At 39.4% G+C, this 18,830-nt stretch overlaps 1 protein-coding gene across 1 annotated transcript in view; it reads right to left on the bottom strand.

Moving 5' to 3' along the window:
- Window positions 1-6,479: 6,479 nt before the first annotated feature.
- The window catches only part of lamb1a (laminin, beta 1a), an 86,265-nt gene continuing 73,914 nt past the window's right edge, over window positions 6,480-18,830 (bottom strand). The window contains exons 28-33 of the mRNA XM_048554036.2: window positions 17,802-17,946; window positions 13,979-14,186; window positions 13,465-13,606; window positions 11,327-11,503; window positions 9,238-9,397; window positions 6,480-7,000 (exon numbers count right to left, since the gene is read on the bottom strand). Of these exons, the coding sequence (XP_048409993.2) occupies window positions 6,864-7,000; window positions 9,238-9,397; window positions 11,327-11,503; window positions 13,465-13,606; window positions 13,979-14,186; window positions 17,802-17,946 (969 nt within the window). The 3' untranslated portion in view covers window positions 6,480-6,863. The remainder of the gene's footprint in view (window positions 7,001-9,237; window positions 9,398-11,326; window positions 11,504-13,464; window positions 13,607-13,978; window positions 14,187-17,801; window positions 17,947-18,830) is intronic.

An 18,830-nucleotide genomic window follows, 5' to 3' on the forward strand; every position in this document is an offset into this window, starting at 1 on the left:
TAGGGTTTTCTTTTTAAAACCTTTCTCTAACTGGAACAAGTACTGAGACTGAATGATCTAGTAATAAAACAAATTAAACTGATTATTTATACACATTCCTTACTAATTAGAAAATTAGCTCCACAAACCACTTGCGCAGTTACACAATATTTAAGAGTATATAAAGATGTGCTTAATTATCTTGAACCTTTTTGGGAAGATTTCAGAAGCAAGGAACTAAATAGCTGACCTGACATGTCTGCGTGCTGGTGTCACAAGCATGTGAATAGAGCGTTAAGACAATTTGGACTAGGAGGGTTTGAACTGTAACATATTACTCAGATTGATAAATAAGAATACATTTTAAATGAATGATAGACAAGATATTTTTTCTTTACCAACAAAAGATATCTCCAGCCTTGGTTTTGTTCTAATTCTTCTGGCATTTTTTGAAGTTATCGAGGGAAATTTGTTTCTAATGTGTGTAGCAAAATTAAAATAGATTGGAAAAAATAATAGAAGATTAACTAGGCACTTCTGTATGTTGTACAGCTCCAGAATGAATTAATAGCACTTTGACAAACAAAATCTCCATCCTCTGAGGAAGTTCAGGAAATCCCAGTTCATCTATTTCAGTTAAGAATGAAGGGTTGTACAAGTTCTGGAAAAATTGCCAGCTACAAAAATGTAGACCATCTGTATTTGTACATAAACTGATAAATACTGTTAACTTAAAGGGTCTGTTTCCATGCTGTACAACTTAATGTCACTATAAAGATAGAAATTGCTGGAGAAACGCAGCAGATTTAAAGCATCTGTAGAGCGTTAGCAGAGTTAATTTTTCAGGTCCAGTGATTTTTTTTCTCCCTAATAATCAGTGCTGAAGAAAATGCTGTTGTGTTTGTGAAGAAACAATGTGGAGATGGAACCCGGCGACAGAATACAGCAGTTGGGCAAATAAATGAATGGGAAATGGTCAGCCTGGGAAAATCAATAGCTGCTAATATGGACCATTAGTGGCTGACAATGGCTTTGTTGTAGATGTTTGTTTGTTTTGCTGAGCTCGGCGACATCTACAATCAGCACTGAGCAACAAGTCTTCACTCAAACCCCAAATGACTTTGTTGTGGTAGCAGCCCATGAGATGATAAGGCCAGGTGTGTGTGGTAGGTGCTCAGGCCCTAAAATTATTATTCGCTGGACCTGAAACATTAACTCTGCTTTCTCTCCATAGATGCTGCTGAACCTGCTTAGTTTCTGCAGCAATTTCAATTTTTGTTTGACATCCCACAGCTTCAGTTTTTGGTATTTTTTGAGTACTGCTAACTTCTCAACTAAGATTGAACTAAATTAATCTTAGCTACAGACTTGAACTGCAATTTTTAAAAAAAAAATTGTCAATAGTGGGGATATAACATAGCTGTTAATGTTTATTTTGTTAATTAACACATTACAAATACATTCTAAGTTTTGGGTTCTCTATGGTTAATATGTAATTGATATTTCATGACCTGTTAATAATTGATGAGACAGGGTTAATTCATTGCTGAACAACTTGTGCAGATCCTGACGGGAAATTAGTCACAAATGCAAATGTAATCCAAACTGATTGCTATAGTGAGGTAACACGGTGTAGAGCTGGATGAACACAGCAGGCCAAGCAGCATCAGAGAAGCAGGAAAGCTGACATTTCGGTCGAGACCCTTCAGAAATGGGGGAGGGGAAGGCAATTCTGAAATAGAGAGGGGGAGGCGGATAGAAGATGGATAAAGGAGAAGATAGCTGGAGAGGAGATAGACCGGTCAAAGAGGCAGGGTTGGAGCCAGTGAAGGCGAATGTAGGTGGGGAATTAGGGAGGGGATAGGTCGGACCACGGAGGACGGACAGGTCAATGAGGTGGGATGAGGTTGGTGGGTAGGAGATGGGGGTGGGGCTTGAGGTGGGAGGAAAGGTTAGGGAGGCGGGGACTGGCTGGGCTGGTTTTGGGATGCAGTCAGGGGAGGGGAGATTTTGAAGCTTGTGAAGTCCACATTGATACACTTGAGCTGCAGGTTTACCAAGCGAAATACAAGATGCTGTTCCTGTAGCTTTTGGGTGGCGTCATTGTGGCAACACAGGAGTCCCAAGATGGACATGTCATCTAAGGAATGCAAGGGGGAAGTTGAAATGGTTCGTGACTTGGTGTAGTTGTTTCATTGTGAACTGTGTAGGTGTTCCACAAAGTGGTCCCCAAGCCTCTGCTTGGTTTCCCCGAGGTAGAGGAGGGCACAGCGGATATAGTATGCCACATTAGTAGATGTGCAGGTGACATCTGTTTGATGTGGAAGGTCTTCTTAGGGCCTGGGATGGAGGTGAGGTGTAGGGACAGGTGTAGCACTTGCTTCGGTTGCAGGGAAAAGTGCTGGGGGTGCTGAGGCTGGAGGGTAGTGTGGAGCAGACAATGGAGTTGCTGAGAGAGTGGTCCCTCCAGAAAGCAGGTAAGGGCGGGCAGGGAAAAATGCCCTTACTAGTGGGGTCAGATTGCAGATGGCGGAAATGTCAGAGGATGAAGCATTAGATTTGGAGGTTGGTGGGTTGGTACTTGGGGACGAGGGGGATTCTGTTTTGGTTGTTATTGTGGTGTGAGGGATAAATTGTGGGAAATACGGGAGACACGGTTGAGGGCATTTTCGACCACTGTGGAGGGCAAGTGGCGGTCCTTGGTGGGGTGGGGGGGGAGGACATCTGGGATGTCGAGGAGTGGAGTGCCTCATCTTGGGAACAGATGCAGCGGAGGTGAAGGAATTGGGAATAGGGGATAGATATGATTGCTAATACTGCCTTATATCAATCCAAACAAAAACTGGACTGAATGCTAACTCTTTTGTTGAGATGTGCCCAGGGTTAAGTGAAGGGTTAATTTGCTGTCCTCAAACTTCTTGGTAGTCAGCACATGGGGTCTCTTAAAGTATATTTTTCAAAGTATGTTTGATCATACAACCAATGTAGCATTAAACTTTTTTGTAACGTTGTGTAGAGATGTAATTGCCAGTAGGGGGCATCCATTTCATGAATTTTCTACTTTTCCTATGTTATTTTCATCTTTACAACAGATCTGAGATGGGACCAACATCCTTGCCAGTGTGTGTGTTAATGCTCTTGGGAAAAATTTTAAATAGTCTAGCAGGAGAAGGAGATAATAGTGTTAGCACATCAAGTACACGGCATACTATAGTGAAGGAAGTTCTCTTATATGCCTTAACTGCCCCTTAATCCTGCCTGGTCACCTTCGGGAATCTGTGGACAAATACGGAAAGATCCCTTCAAATTTCATAATGTAATTTAAAAATGATTTTACTTACATTGCTGCATTCCTATACTGGTAAAATATTTCAGATTAGAGCATATGTTTGATCTTTCTGAAACACAACTATTTCCTACATGAGATAACAAAGTGTGGAGCTGGATGAACACAGCAGGCCAAGCAGCATCTCAGGAGCACAAAAGCTGACGTTTCGGGCCTAGACCCTTCATCAGCGAGGGGGATGGGGTGAGAGTTCTGGAATAAATAGGGAGAGAGGGGGAAGGCGGACTGAAGATGGAGAAAAGAAGATAGGTGGAGAGGAGAGTATAGGTGGGGAGGTAGGGAGGGGATAGGTCATTCCAGGGAAGACAGACAGGTCAAGGAGGTGGGATGAGGTTAGTAGGTAGGAGATGGAGGTGCGGCTTGGGGTGGGAGGAAGGGATGGGTGAGAGGAAGAACAGGTTAGCGAGGCAGAGACAGGGTGTCCACCTCCCCCTCTCTCCCTATTTATTCCAGAACCCTCACCCCATCCCCCTCTCTGATGAAGGGTCTAGGCCTGAAACATCAGCTTTTGTGCTCCTGAGATGCTGCTGGGCCTCTATGTTCATCCAGCCTCGCATTTTATTATCTTGGATTCTCCAGCATCTGCAGTTCCCATTATTTCTGATACTTCCTATGTGAGCTTCATTTAGTTATTTCTATTTGCACATCTGTATTCAAAGCTTTAAAGATGGTAGTCCTCCACACCATCGCCCTCCAGCAAAATCCTTTTGTGCTTGTGCTTTCAGGTTTGCATTATCCTCCAGTCTGCCATCCCTTTCCACCTGCTGTGGAGACAGCTGGTATGACAAAATATAACCCAAGATTGTAGGAGGAGAAGTAATTTAACATTCTCCACAAATCCAATAGAAGCCTGTAAGATTTGAATGTTTTAGCCATTTGGCTGGGGATTCAGATTTCCTGCTGGAGATCATGCTTGGAAATCCACAACTGTCTTTAAGAGGAGCAACGGTTAAAGCAATTTTAAATCTCCACTCTACGGCCAAATGTTCTAATGACAAATTTACAGGGGCTCACACCATATTAGCACTTGGATCAGTGGCAATGAGAGAATAATTGCCTTTAATCCCAGCCTCAGGTCAAGAAACTGAAAACAAAAAGGCTTTTGGCACCCAGATGATCTCTTTTTCTTTGTTATCCAATTTCCAACTAGTTATTGACTTATTTTCTGCTCAGATTCAGCATTGATAGTGATTTCCAAACTTGGAAATGCTTGGTTTACTCAACCTAATCAGTAAAAATGACTTTTTCTAGATTTAAGGACACACAGTCTCTAATTTGTTATATTTGATAATGGACAACTATAGTAAATTATTAACATTTATGTTCAAAGCTCTCCAATAATTATTGGTCAGCCTCATCTTCAACTGTGAAGTTCACTTGGCTTCCAGAAGAGAGCCGAAATAGCCAATCTCAGGACCATGTGGTTTATTCATTTCAAAGCCAGTATCCTGAAGCTTTGCTTGCATGATGATAACAGTCATCCAAATATAGCCCTAGTAGATTGTTTGGTATATTAGACTTCACCATCCCTTCCACTGTTTGACAGGTTTTCAGAAAAGTGCCGCAGAACTTTACCCAGCAATAAGTGTAGTCCTCAACATTGATTGGCTCTGGACCACATGAAGTCTCAAGGCTTCGAGTTTAACATGGGCAAGGAAATATCCTGCTGATTACCATGTTCTGTCCTCTGTCAGCCGATGAATCAGTTCTCCTCCACAATGAAGCACACCTGGAAGAAGCACTAAGTGTGAGGGATTTCAATGTTCAACATCATCAGTGGCTCTGTAGCAGCGCTGATTGAGCTGGTCACCAGACTGGGCCTGCAGCAGGCAGTGAGAGAACCAACAAAACATACTTGACTTCATCCTTACTGATCTGCTAGCTACAGATGTAGATATCATGGCAGTATCAATAAGACAGCACAGTCCTTGTGGAGACAAAGTCCTGCCTTCAGTGTGAAAATAACCTCCATTGTGTTGTGTAGCACTATCACTGTGCTAAATGGGACAGAGTTCAAACAGAATTAGCACTTTAAGACTGGGCATCCATGGGGTGCAGTGGGCTATCGACAGCAGCATTTTACTCCAACACAACCCCATGGCCTGGCATATCCCCCCGCTCAACTATTACCATCAAATCAGGGGATCAATCCTGGATCAATGGAAAGTGCAAGAGGGCATGCCAGCAGCAGCACCAGGCCTACTCAAATGATGACATGTCAACCTGGTAAAGTGGCCAGACAGCATAAGCAGCAAGTGATAGAGCTAAGCAATCCCACAGCCAATAGATCGGATCTAAGCTCTGCAGCCCCGTCCACATCCAGTTGTGAATGGTGGTGGATAATTAAATAAGTCTCTGGAGGAAGTGGCTCCACAAATATCCCCATTCTCAATGATGGGAGAGCCCAGCACATCAGTGCGTAAGACTGAGCATTCGCAACAATCTTCAGCCAGAAGTGCCAAATAGATGATTCATCTCAGCCTCCTCCAGCGGTACAATCCTCAGCCAATTTCAGTGACTCCACCTGGAGTGGAAACACGTGGAGGCATTGGATACTGTAAGGATTATGGGTCCTGTCAACATTCTGACAATAGTACTGAGACTTGTGATCCAGAGTCTGCCATTCCCCTAGCCAAGCTGTTCCAGTACAGTTACAATACGAGCATCTACCCAGCAATGTGGAAATTGCCCAGGTATGTCCCGTACATAAAAACAGAACAAATCCAACCTGGCCAATTATCATCGCATCAATCTACCTCTGGTCATCAGTAAAGTGATGGACAGTGTCATTAACAGTGCTATCAAACAGCAATGAACTTCTCCGTTACACTCAGCTTGGATTCTGCCAAGGCCACTCAGTTCCTGACCCCATTACAGCCTGGGTTCAAACATGGAAGAGAGCTGAATCACAGACCTGGGAATATATTACCATTCTTTTAGTGACTGGGTCAAAATCCTAGAATGCCTTCTGCAAAGACATTATGGGTCCACTTGCAGCATGCAGCCTACAGTTCAAGGCGGCAGCTCACCACCACCACCTCAAGGGCAACTAGAGATGGGCAATAAATGCCAGCCAGGCAGTGATGCCTACATTTCGTGAGTGAATAAAAAGAAGTTACAAAAGGCCAAGGCAGTTTTGTTTTAGAAAGTATTTATTGCGCAATGAATGTTTACAATGACCATTTTATATAAAATTTGAATGCAATAAATGTATTCAATACTGGCTACAAAAGTTTGCTACCTTTACCTGAGAACTTTTACTTCATTTCAGACAAAGTTTAAAGTACAATAATACAAAAATACTGCTGGTGCTTGCAAATTGCATTCTATGGTTGCAACATTGGTTTCTATTTAAAATGTTTAACAACTAAAGTACATACAAGTAGTGTACCACTTTTAGCCAGTAACTCATTAAAATTGCAAGCTTTCCATTTAAAATGTTGGCTTGTCATGGATTGTTCTTCAGCTTAAAAAGTACAATCTCAGGGACTGACAGGAAGGGAACTTTAAGTATATAGTATCAGTGAAGTGATTCTTATTATAAACAGGTACTATAGATGGCAACCTTCTGGCTAATTGTCTGCAGCAATGAGCGCACATCATCTTCCAGTTTTATTAACTTTTGGGCTTTTTCCTCCAAAGCTTTTTGGTTGTCTTCATAACTTTTTTCCAGTTCTGTAAGAAAATACAACATTAACTTGCAATTCTTATCCAGTTAGATATGAATACACAATTTCCAACAGTCTTGTCTTATCTGCTTTACAACTCAATTAGCTTAAATTTGAAGAGAATGAAGATGTCCTAGTACAATTCACCATGGCAGCTATTGGAATTAAATTTAATACATCTGGATCACAAAGCAAGTCTCAGAAGCTGTGACCATAAAACGATTGATTGGTGAAATCAGAGTGCTCTTTTCACCAATTTCCTATACAGAAGAAAATCTGTCATTTTTATCTAGTTTGATCAACATGTGTCACCAGACCCACAGCAATACGATCAAATCTTAACTATCCTTGGAAATGCTTTAGCAAGCTACTCAATTCAAGACAACTTGGGAAGAGCTACAAATGCAGGCCTTTTTAGCAATACTTATGTACCAGTGAAGAATAAAATCATACATTCATATGTTGGTCAACTCATGCTTTTTCTTTTCAAAGTCATACATGCTTTAATTTAGTATTGTTAACTGGAGTCTTCAAACTTGTATCTGGTGCAGTTTACTTTAGAACAAGCTACTAGCTTCGTTTTAATTTTTTAAATTGAAAATCACAAGAATTTAACACTGCAGACATGGAAGTAGAAAAATACCTTTGGTAGATGCATGGACAAGGTACTAATCTGATTCACATTTTTTCCATTATTTTGCTTTGAAATATTCATAAATTTAATATTTCAATGTATGAACAGGAAGATATTGACTACAGAAAATAAAATCTTCAACTACAAGTAATAACATCACCTTGTCAAAGCTATTTAGAGCTGAGGGAAGTAAAGTTAATGCTTTGGGTTGGGGTGAACATTCCTTCAGATGAAACATGTTGAATAATGTGATTTGAACATATGAACTAGCCAAAGTGCATGAAAAAACATTTTATTAATTTTAATCTTTAACTTGCTGACAATATCCTTGCACAATCTATTGTGACTAATAAAGTGATTTACCTTCAATAGAATGGAGATGAAAAAAGTCATAGAAGCTACAGCTTGAATCAAGTCATTTAACCAAAATGGAGATGGCATTAGGAGATACAAAATTCACATCCATAACATATGGATGGTTTGCATATAGATTAGTTTGTTCAGACTTGCTTTATTCCAGAATTTTTTTGGTATTTATAACCCTCAAAATATCCAGTTAGCTGTGTGCAAAGTTGAGTCACTGCAATTTCAGAACACTCTGGTAGCACAAGATGACTTCTGTTACCATCAGTGCCAAGACTGGTATAACCCCGAGTCCCAATCAGATAGGAAAAACTCTAAATCTAACTGCAACTAACCTACACATAAAACTTGACTGCTTCTGTTCTGGCCTGCAATCCAACAAAATAACTAATTTAAAATTACTGTAATTAAACGAGTATCAAGATGATTGAGGAGACGGACTTTCAGCCTTGGCTGTGCTAAGAAATAAGATGTTAGCAGACGTAAACATTGAAAAAAATCTGGAGAAATCCAATGAACTTTACTAGCAAAGGACAGACGTTTGCCGAAATAAAGCAGAAAGCAAATCTTGAAAATCTACAATTCTCAAATATAGGAACTATCAATTGAAACTACTAGATGGCATTTCCTTTTGAGTGTTATAACTGGCAATTTATGAATTTAACTTCAATTTGTTGCAATCAAAATTAGATATGTGAGTCGGAAGATGATAGTTTTAGATAAGAAATTGCTTTAAACAATATTTATGCAGGCATGTTTTTTTTAAGAAAGGTCCTTTCTCCTGATCTGCTGCTGATGATAAAAAAGACATATATATGAATCAGAAATTTGTAGTATAACATGTTTTTGGCACAATGCCTTAGTAATTCTTCCTTATTCACTCAACCCTCAAGCTCAATCCACACAAAATTTAAACCCTTAACATCAATCGTCACGAAATAGTTTCTTCTGCTTAGCCCAAACATTTCGATGCCTGTCAATGAGTAATTGTTAAGCTACTCAAATCAGAAATAAACAGTGCTGTGTCTCCAAATGTAAGGATGTTGAACAGCTGGACTGAATTCCATCTTACACCGGATTTGGAATAGTTTACAGTACATTTAACTTTAAGGGTTTTTGTCAATAAAACTTGAATTTAAGCCATAAATATTTATAGAAGCAGCCTCAGTCTTTTGCTTGAGCATTTTCACTATCGCCCTGCCCATTGAATCGTGTAATCACCACTTTATATTCAGTGTGATACTTACTCTTTAATAACTCAAGTTTCCGACTTGCATCTGATAACAAAGATTCAGCTTCACTCTGCAGTAACTTTGCTTTCTTCCTAGCATCAGAAGCTGCATCAGATTTTTTTACGATGGTGTCTTCTACTATGGTGTACTTGTCTTTCAGGACAGTATCAAGTACCTAGGTTAAAGAAAGCACCTTGTAATATACAGATAACATCTCACTGGGCAGGTAATCAATGTACTCTGCAGGAAGTTTCTGTCAACTGTATTCACATATTGGAATCAGGAATTAAATGTACAGTGCAATAATTAGATTAACAGCATAAATGTATGCCATTTGACAGGATGTGTCTGTGTTCAATGAACCTCCCACTCCTCACTTCCTCCAGAACAACCAAGCAATGTAATGTATTCCCACAGCAACATGAGAAGCTTACCGACACTGAATTTCTGTTGAGGGTAGGAGTACTAATAAAAAAGAAATTTTGGTTAAGGCAGTCACTAGCAGCCTGAGGAATCGAGACCAAATGGTTGGGCCCAATTTTATGTACCCTTGTCCAAAATACATCGAGAGGTGGTCAATGAAACAGTCACATCCTATTCCCTATCTTAAGGGAGTATTAAAATAGGGAGCAGTGGAAAGTATGTGACATAGAACCAAATGCAAGAAATTAAAGGATGGCGGACTTGCTACTTGTTTTATTTGAAAGAAAAAGGATTTTCATGTATAGAGTGCCATTCGTAATCTTTGAACATTAGGGCAAAATATCGTTCTATGCTGCCCACCAACCATAAACAGGATTTCCCATGAGCTTTCCTTAATATTACATTTTGATTTTCAGGGGCTCCTTTTCAGGAACTTATTTATTATGAGGTACCACCATGGGGTATATTACCTTCGCTACTTCTGACACGCAAGGCAAATCCGAGCTAGAAGAGTTCATCAATATCCTGAATAATTATAAAGCCTTCACTAAATTTAAAGCCACAAAACTCTAAAATACCAGATTTCCTTGACACTAGAGTATTTAAACTGAAAATCACAGTCATAAGTTAGGAACAAAAGCTTCCTTTTCCCCACAGATAAACAGAAGACAGCTCTAAACAAAATAAAAGCTATCAGCTCAAACTCTACTTACTGGTGAAATCAAAGCAATAACATAATCATATCAGAGATAATGGGAACTGCAGATGCTGGAGAATCCAAGATAATAAAATGTGAGGCTGGATGAACACAGCAGGCCAAGCAGCATCCCAGGAGATCCCTCTCTGATGAAGGGTCTAGGCCCGAAACGTCAGTTTTGTGCTCCTGGGATGCTGCTTGGCCGGCTGTGTTCATCCAGCCTCACATTTTATTACCACATAATCATATCAGCTGGAATATACCAACTATGAATTTCTGATTTAAACTTGATCAGTGTTCATTACAGTACAATCCACTGCACTTTTCCTCATGTAGTAGCTCCTCAACAAAAACAGCCTTAAGGTGCAGATTCTAAATTCATTTGTAAACAACTCATTACCCCAGTCATTTTAAGTTTTCCTAGACTCTAGTTAACTGAGTGTCATTTCACATTTAAAGCTGTCCCATCATTTCGCAGCCTTCCTCTCTCTTGCAACCAACAACTCGCAGCTTCTCCCACCTGTAGCCTCTGTCCATCCAAGTTGACAATTTGCAGCTACCTGGTCTTCCCCACCCTATACCCATTGCTTCACTGAGTATTGAATGTGGAATATTTCACTTTCACCTCAGAAGTTGAAGTCAGAGCTTAATGCCTCAGTCAAAAAAAAAACCATGTCCCATTGTGCAGCATTCCCCTCATTACTACATTGAAGAACTTGCCTGGAGTCATGACCGTTGAGGTGGACTTGGATTTTAATTATTCCGACCCAGAGACAAGGCTGCTACCTTTCAGCCACTGAATGTAATACAAAAAGGATCAATCTAACTGATTCCTAGCCTCAGGTATCAGAGGTAATGAGATGAACATGAAGAACCTGGGATTACTTTACCAGAGATGAAAATTTTCTTGGTTTTAATTGAATAGTTTCAGCTAAGACAAAATGGACTGAATGTTGAATTTCTTCCATGGTTAAAAATGCTCACCTGTTTGGCTTCATCTGCAGTTTGCTTTACTTTATCCACTGCATCCCCAATGTCTTCTGCAGTGTGTATGCTGTCTGTGGTCTTTTGTTTTATTTCATCAATGTCCTTTTCAATCTGTGCTAAGCGTTCAGTAGCATTGTTGAGGCTTTGCTCTGACGCTACTGTTTCTGATTCGATCTAAATATTATTTAAAATAGCAAACATTTTTATACAGGAGCAGAGTAGGTAAACAAGAACAATTTATATTCTTGAAATGCAATTATCCAACAGTTTACAAGTTCAACACAAGGGAAGCATTTTCATTTAGGCTTATAAACCAGCATGTTTACCCATCCTGTTTTGAAATAAAAACTGTTCTGATTTTCCAATTAAATGTTCAATTTTCTTGCCTGCTAAGCTGTACCATGTAAGAAAACTATTTAAAGACAGGGCATGACAGGTGGTGTAAATGTACACAAAGGGCAAGATACAACAATTCTTCTCACGACTACGTTTGTACCTTGGCTGGCAAATTACAGCTACAGTAGAACCAGAAATTTCTTGCATACGCAAGAAATTTTACCTCCATGAATTTGAGTTTCTTGTTCATTAGGATAAAGAATGTAAGAAACAATTCTGGCAAAAAAAAATTAGATTGCAAAAGGATGCGAAACATTTAGTACTAACACAAAGACTGAAATGACTTGAGATCTGAATCTGGCTAAGGACTAGCCTGCATTCAGAACGAGCATTATTAGCTAATCAATCAACCTTACTTTTTTTGACCAAACTAAACGGTACAAACATACTAGCCAACAGCAGTTTCTCAAGTTTCATGGCATGAAAGCAGTAAATTGATTTGCAATATATCTACACACACAGTCATTTCAATTCTCAATGGTTGAATTAAGGCTGCTACTTTCTTTACTTTCAAACGCATTTGCTTTACATTTCATTCAGATGACAAGTTTAAACAAACAGGCATCCATCTACGAGCATGACTGGATTATTGAAACAGACAAAAACGTGCTATAACCAAGGGTGATAGAGAGAGATAAAAGACCAGTCTAACTGCAACAGATTGTGCTCTGCATTCTCTGTCAAACAAATATGCACTTAGGAAACTGTAATGGTTAACTTTGTTCCAGGTCTTTGATCTAATCACAGGGGCTGCTCTAACTTCGACTTATCATGGACCATTTTGTTGATGTAAGTGGCGATACAGCTGTAGGCGATGGGTGAAATGCTGGCATTTTATCATGAAACATAAAACGGTACAGAGTAGTTCAAAGCGTATGACATTAGCACCTTAATGCTTTATTGCTGTGGGTTAGCTATAAATTCACAACTATCAGGTGAAGGCATCAGAGCTGCTTGACAATTACAACAGAATTTTTCAACCACTAAATGCAATTTTAGAAAAGAGCCTGAATAGAATAGAAGTGAAGTGAAGTAGTTTTGAATCCATAGCCATATTCAAAGCATTGCTAAATGTTTTCAGCCAACTACTTGTTGAAAAGTAGGCTTTTAATTCTTTTCCCCATGGTATGGTTGTTAAATGCAACGTCTTGTTTGGTGCTGTACAGAACAGGAAAATCTCCAGTTCCTGGTTTGAATCAAGTGAGCTTACTTAGCTAGGGCACTGCAGTATGAGTGTAGAGGATTCCTCCTTCACATCACTCAGTCTTGTAATCTTTCCATTAAAGGTGCGCATGTCAAAACATTAGCTGAGGGATGTTCTCCTGTAATACCCATTAGACTCAAACAGCTCATGATGCCAAGTTCATAGTTGAAGAATGGAAACCTGAGCAAAGTACCGAAGTCTGAACTAAAACAGTATGCCAGGATTTTCAGGGGCTAGGATGTAGAAGGGGGAGAGTGACAACAAATATATATATTACACACAATTCAGTTCCAATGGTTTAGGATGAATGTCTTGGGCTAGGATTTGTGTTTTTTTTGGGGGGTGGGAGGAATGTCAATTTTACCGCAGATTAAAGCTAACATCAGAACCTAAAAGCACATACAAAGTCAAAATTATAAAATCATTGCATAGCTTCCCTATATGCAGAGGGCAAAGAAAGAATAAGGACATTTGAACTTCTATTATTTGGATATTCTTTGCAACCGAAGTTAATCTTATCTAAATAGGAACATACTGAGGTTAGAAGGTCTTGTGTCCCCTCAATGTCTTCGTTAGCTTGTTTAATAGCTTTTACAGCTGCATTCTGCGCCTTTTCCGCTTCATCCAAGGCCTCCTTCACACGATCAGCTGCAACTTTAACATCTGTTGCATGAATTCTACGACACAGAAGTAGCCACGTTAATATGGTCAGCCTCCAAAGTAAAATTCATAATTTAACTGGAGAAAATTAAACCTGGTGAATTGAACAATCTAATTTCCATTATAATACGGACTTTCATATTTTTAATTACTGACGACAGCAATTACTTATGGATACTGATGAGGGGAAATGTAGAAAGAAATCTTTAAAGATTACTAATCAATCATTCTGTATTTAAGAAATATGTCATTACCCACTGAATATAGCTAATACATAGTAGTAAAATGAAAGGACAAGTTGGTGAACTCAAATGAGTTCTAAAGGAGGCAAATATTTTTAATTAATTAGCATTTAACAGCTTATACTTTAAGCAAAAAGAATGTCGCACTTGGCTTTCCTGGCTTCATCCAACAATGCTTCAGCCCGCTCAATGTCTGCAGCACTCTGGTTTAGAATTACTTCCACATCTGACAGACTCTCCACTCGGTCACGAATGTCATTGGTCAGATCCTGAAGCTGCTGAGGAGTGGTGGGCATTTCTAACTTCAATACTTCATTGGCGACTGCTTCAATGCTCTCCAGATCAGCACCATCCTCTACAGCATGAGCAAAACAAAGCTGTTATGTTTTTGGATAAAGTAATTATTGGACTAAAGTGCAATGGATATGGTGCAAAGTGCAGCCACAAGAGAAACCAGAGTAAAATTAAATCATGATAATCTAAAATGTATTAAGATTTAGAAACATAACATGCACATTAATATCTTTGAAATAAAAGCGATCATCTTATGAACTAATGGTTGTTCATGATATGAGCAGGGAAAGACAACAGCACTGTTCTTTATTTGATTGGTTCTTATGTGCAATTAGCACTGGGTTTACATTGATAAATACAATGTGGCTGTTAAACTGGGCCAGAAATTCTACACAAGGAAAGATTACATTATTGAAATGGTTGCACACAGAACAAGAAACAACATGAAGATGGTCTGCAATGTGTAACTTTTAATTTTATTTCGTATGTTTCACACGACACTATAATTACTGCTATGTTTAACTTTGTTCTTTCTTTCTACTTTGTTCTTAAAGTTTCTGTACCTAGGTACTTGTAGTTAAGATGGTGCCTTGTGTGACGACACTACACTTTTCACTGTACTCCTGCACTTTTGTACTGGAGTATGTCACAATCAAAATCAAAAAATCAAAATCAAAAGGGGGAGCCAGTTTTCTTTATAAAAATTCCAAATGAAATCAGTTTCACTGAGTCACCTGTTAGGTCCTTGAATTACAAATTGATGAATTTTCCCAACAGTGCCTGTCTGATCAGGAACAGCACCACCCATGAATTCGTTTATAAAATATAGAAGAGGATTATCATCTGACCTTTGAACATACAAACAGAACAGCATGATTCTAAAAGGGAATCTATTGCCCATGTCACTGTAGGTGATTTTAGCTCGCTCAAAAATTAGTTTTCAGCTTCAGGCTTCTTTAATTGAAATGCAAAACCCCCTCAATTGAAAGTTTTGTTCTCAAAACTACAAAAATATCCTGCATTGAAATGACTCATTACGTTAAATATTATCACTGAGGTTGGCCAGCTGGGGGTTTACACATCATGTTGATATACAGCATTATCAGAACGGAACAAAGTTATTGCTAAGGGAAGTATTGTGAAAGGGGCTTTGATGAGGTTAAAGTTGGAAAAGATGTCTGGATTTTTAAAAAGTACCACCAGAATAAAAAAGCCTTTCCCTTTTCAAGGGCCTCTATTGGCAATGGCACTATAGCAATTTTTAACTTGTTCAAAATCACTTCTTTCAGTTTGAAGCATCCACTATTGGAAAACAAAGCAGTAGTGGGATATGAATTTAAGATAAATTCCAAAAGAAGATAGAAGTTAGTCCTGTTTATGTAAAGGATATCTAATACTTGGAGTGTCCCATCAGGTAGTGGAATAAAAGAATGTTTTGAACTGGAAAGGGCAGTGGATTGAAGGTAACAGTATTTACAGCTGGCACAGGTTTGGGAAAACTCTGATCAATAAATTAGTGGCCACATGCCACCCTTTGAGCAACACTGTCTAAGCACTGCACTTTTCACTCCAACAACTACAAACAGTAAGAAAATCAAAGATCCATTGTCCATTTGACAAGAGTAATGCTGAACTCCATTGGTCCCATGTGCACAGCAAGAAATTAACCCACTGCAAAAACATTCAAACCAATCCAGCCCCAAATATTATTCACTAGAGAAATTCAGTTTAAAATCACTCATGTAAAAGTGACCCACTATATATATCATGCTGACACAGAGCATAGAAGCACGGTACAGGCCCTTCGGCCTTCAATATTGCGCCGACCTGTGAAACCAATCTGAAGCCTATCTAACCTACACTATTCTGTTATCGTCCATTTGTTTATCCAATGACCATTTAAAATGTCCTTAAAGATGGCCAGTACTGTTGCAAGCAGGGCATTTCTTGCCCTTACTACTCCGAGTGAAGAACCTACCGCTGACATCTGTCCTATATCTATCACCCCTCAATTTAACGCTGTGTCCCCTTGTGCTAGCCATCACCATCCGAGGAAAAAGGTTCTCACTGTCCACCCTATATAATCGTCTGATCATCTTGTATGTCTCTTAAGTCACCTCTTGACCTACTTCTCTCTAACGAAAACTGCCTTAAGTCCCTCAGCTTTTCCTCATAAGACCTTCCCTCTATATCAGGCAACATCCTGGTAAATCTCCTCTGCACCCAGTCCAATGTTTCCACATCCTTCCTATAATGCAGCGACCAGAACTCTACGCAATACTCCAACTGTGGCCGCACCAGGGTTTTGTACAGCTGCAACATGCTGAAGCCAATTAAGAAAAGTAGAGCTAGAAAAAAAAACACATTTCTCAGTTCTGAAGTTTGTTTGACTAGCACAGGGAAAACAAATTTATTACTCCTCCTTAACTGCTGAAACAGTCAATGTTTCACCAGCTCAAATCATTGTAATTTTCACTGAGATGCTTCCAGAACACACATCAAGCAAGGAATGAGAATATAGAATACTGGTCTTGCACAGAGAATAGATTTTCAGAGAAGAGTTATGATAGAAAGTTTAGAAGAAATCACTGATTTCATTTACTGAATGTAACTGATTTCAGTTCAATGTTGAACAGACATATTGAGTAGTACAAACACAACTGGTAATAGGTGACAAAAATCTGTGCATGTAGACTTTATAAGGAAAACATGTCACAAAGTGAATGCTGACAATGTCTTAATGGAACAAACATTTTTGTCTTGCTCATGGTATGTTCAGTACAAGAATTTTACTTATATAAACAGCCACGAGCAACGTACTCTAACCTGATTAATATTATATGACAAATTTGGCTTCCATGTGCAGCCTAAGTGTGCTACAACATAAACTAGATTGGAAAGGCACCAAACCAAGGCTGGTGAAAGGGCTGTGTTACAACAGTTGTTCTTTCTCCTTGACCAACTGTGAAAACAATATAATAATGGTGGGATGATCAACATTTGTGATGAAACACAAGAATCTCAAAGCAAAAGGAATAAAAACAAATAGATGGATACCAGTTAGACTGTAAAATATTATTCTCTGGTCGTACAAAAACCAAAAGAAGTGAATTTGAATAAGCAAATGTGTTCCATATAAGCATATCATCAGCAAATCAAGCAGATTGATACATTTCAGGACAAAGCAAACCATGTAATTGACATCACGTCTACAAAGCATTCACTCCCTCTGTTTCCAATGCTCAGTAACTACCCACGTCCACCATCATCTAGAAGGACAAAAGGCAACAAATAGTTGGGAACACTGCCACCTGCAAGAACACCATCCAGACTTGGAAATGTATCACCTTCCTGCCCTTGTAACTCCCCCCCCCTAATAGTGACAGTGTACCTACACAAATGGATTGCAGTGGTTCATGACACCAACTCAATTCCACCTTCTCAAGGTCAACTAGGGACAGGCAGAGTGAGAAGAGAGAAGAAAATGGAACTATAAGCAACACAGAAAATCATTAATAGCGACTATTTGGTCTTCTGATTGTGAATAGCAATAGCAAATTTCAAGTCAGTCAACTCAATGCAGCTTATCATCATTTGGATTCTTCTTCACTGTTGATTTTATCACACAACAGAATGCATGGAAAGTGACCATTAAAAACTTAACCTCAATTCTTACGTGTAAGAAATTCTCTGATCTGCTTGATAAGATTTCTTAGGTCCTCGTTGCTCTTGTCCACTTTCTCTTTTGTTGCGTTGGTTTTTAACAGGACCTTTTGTGCGTTTAGTTTAGCTTCATCCGCTTTAACTTTTGCATCAGCGACCTTTAGGGGCATAATATTAGCACTAATAAATTCCATTCAATCTATTAGGTGCACAGTGAAGTTTCACTAAATTATACACACCCCAAGACAGCAACACAAACTATAATGAAACCAGACTGTCTGAAGTAGGAAGCAACAAACTCATCAGATGCAGAAGTGGCAGGACCTAGCAACATCCAGTCTTGGGCTGTGTTAAGTAATAAAAACACACTGCTGGAAAAGCTCAGCAGATCTTGCAGCATCTGTGGAGAGAAATCGGAGTTAACATTTCAGGTCCAGTGACCCTTCCTCAGAAGTGTCAAGTAATATTTGTGCCACATGAATGCCAGGCAATTACCATCACCGACAAGATGATCTAACCATCTCCACTTCACATTCTGTGATTACTGTTGCTGAATCCGTCACCAACATCCTGGAGAGAAATACCAATCATAACCTGAACAGGGCCAGCCATAAAAATATTGTCACTATGAGCACAGCTTAGAGGTTAAGAATTTTGCAGCAACTTTAACTGGCCTCATAATTGCCCTTGCCTGTCAACAAGACACAAGTCAGGAACACGAAGGAGTAATCTCCACTAGCCTGGATGAGTGCAGCTCCAACTGCATAGAATTAGCTCAGCACCATCCAGGATATAGCAGCGGCTTGACTGGCACCCCATCCGACACCAATATTCACTCCACCATCATCATTACAGTAGCTGCAGTGCACCACCTACAGGATCTTTGGTAGTAATTCACTAAGGCTCTCTAAAATTTCTTAGTCGAGTTCCCTCCCTAAAGCACTCAATCTCTTTCCTCCTCCTAGTCAGGCAATATTTCATCAAACCTTTGGTCACCTGCCCTATTACCTCCTGACTGAACAGCTGAATCTGTTTGAAATAG

The sequence above is a fragment of the Stegostoma tigrinum genome, chromosome 25 (assembly GCF_030684315.1).
Source record: "Stegostoma tigrinum isolate sSteTig4 chromosome 25, sSteTig4.hap1, whole genome shotgun sequence".
In the NCBI taxonomy this organism is placed as follows: domain Eukaryota; kingdom Metazoa; phylum Chordata; class Chondrichthyes; order Orectolobiformes; family Stegostomatidae; genus Stegostoma; species Stegostoma tigrinum.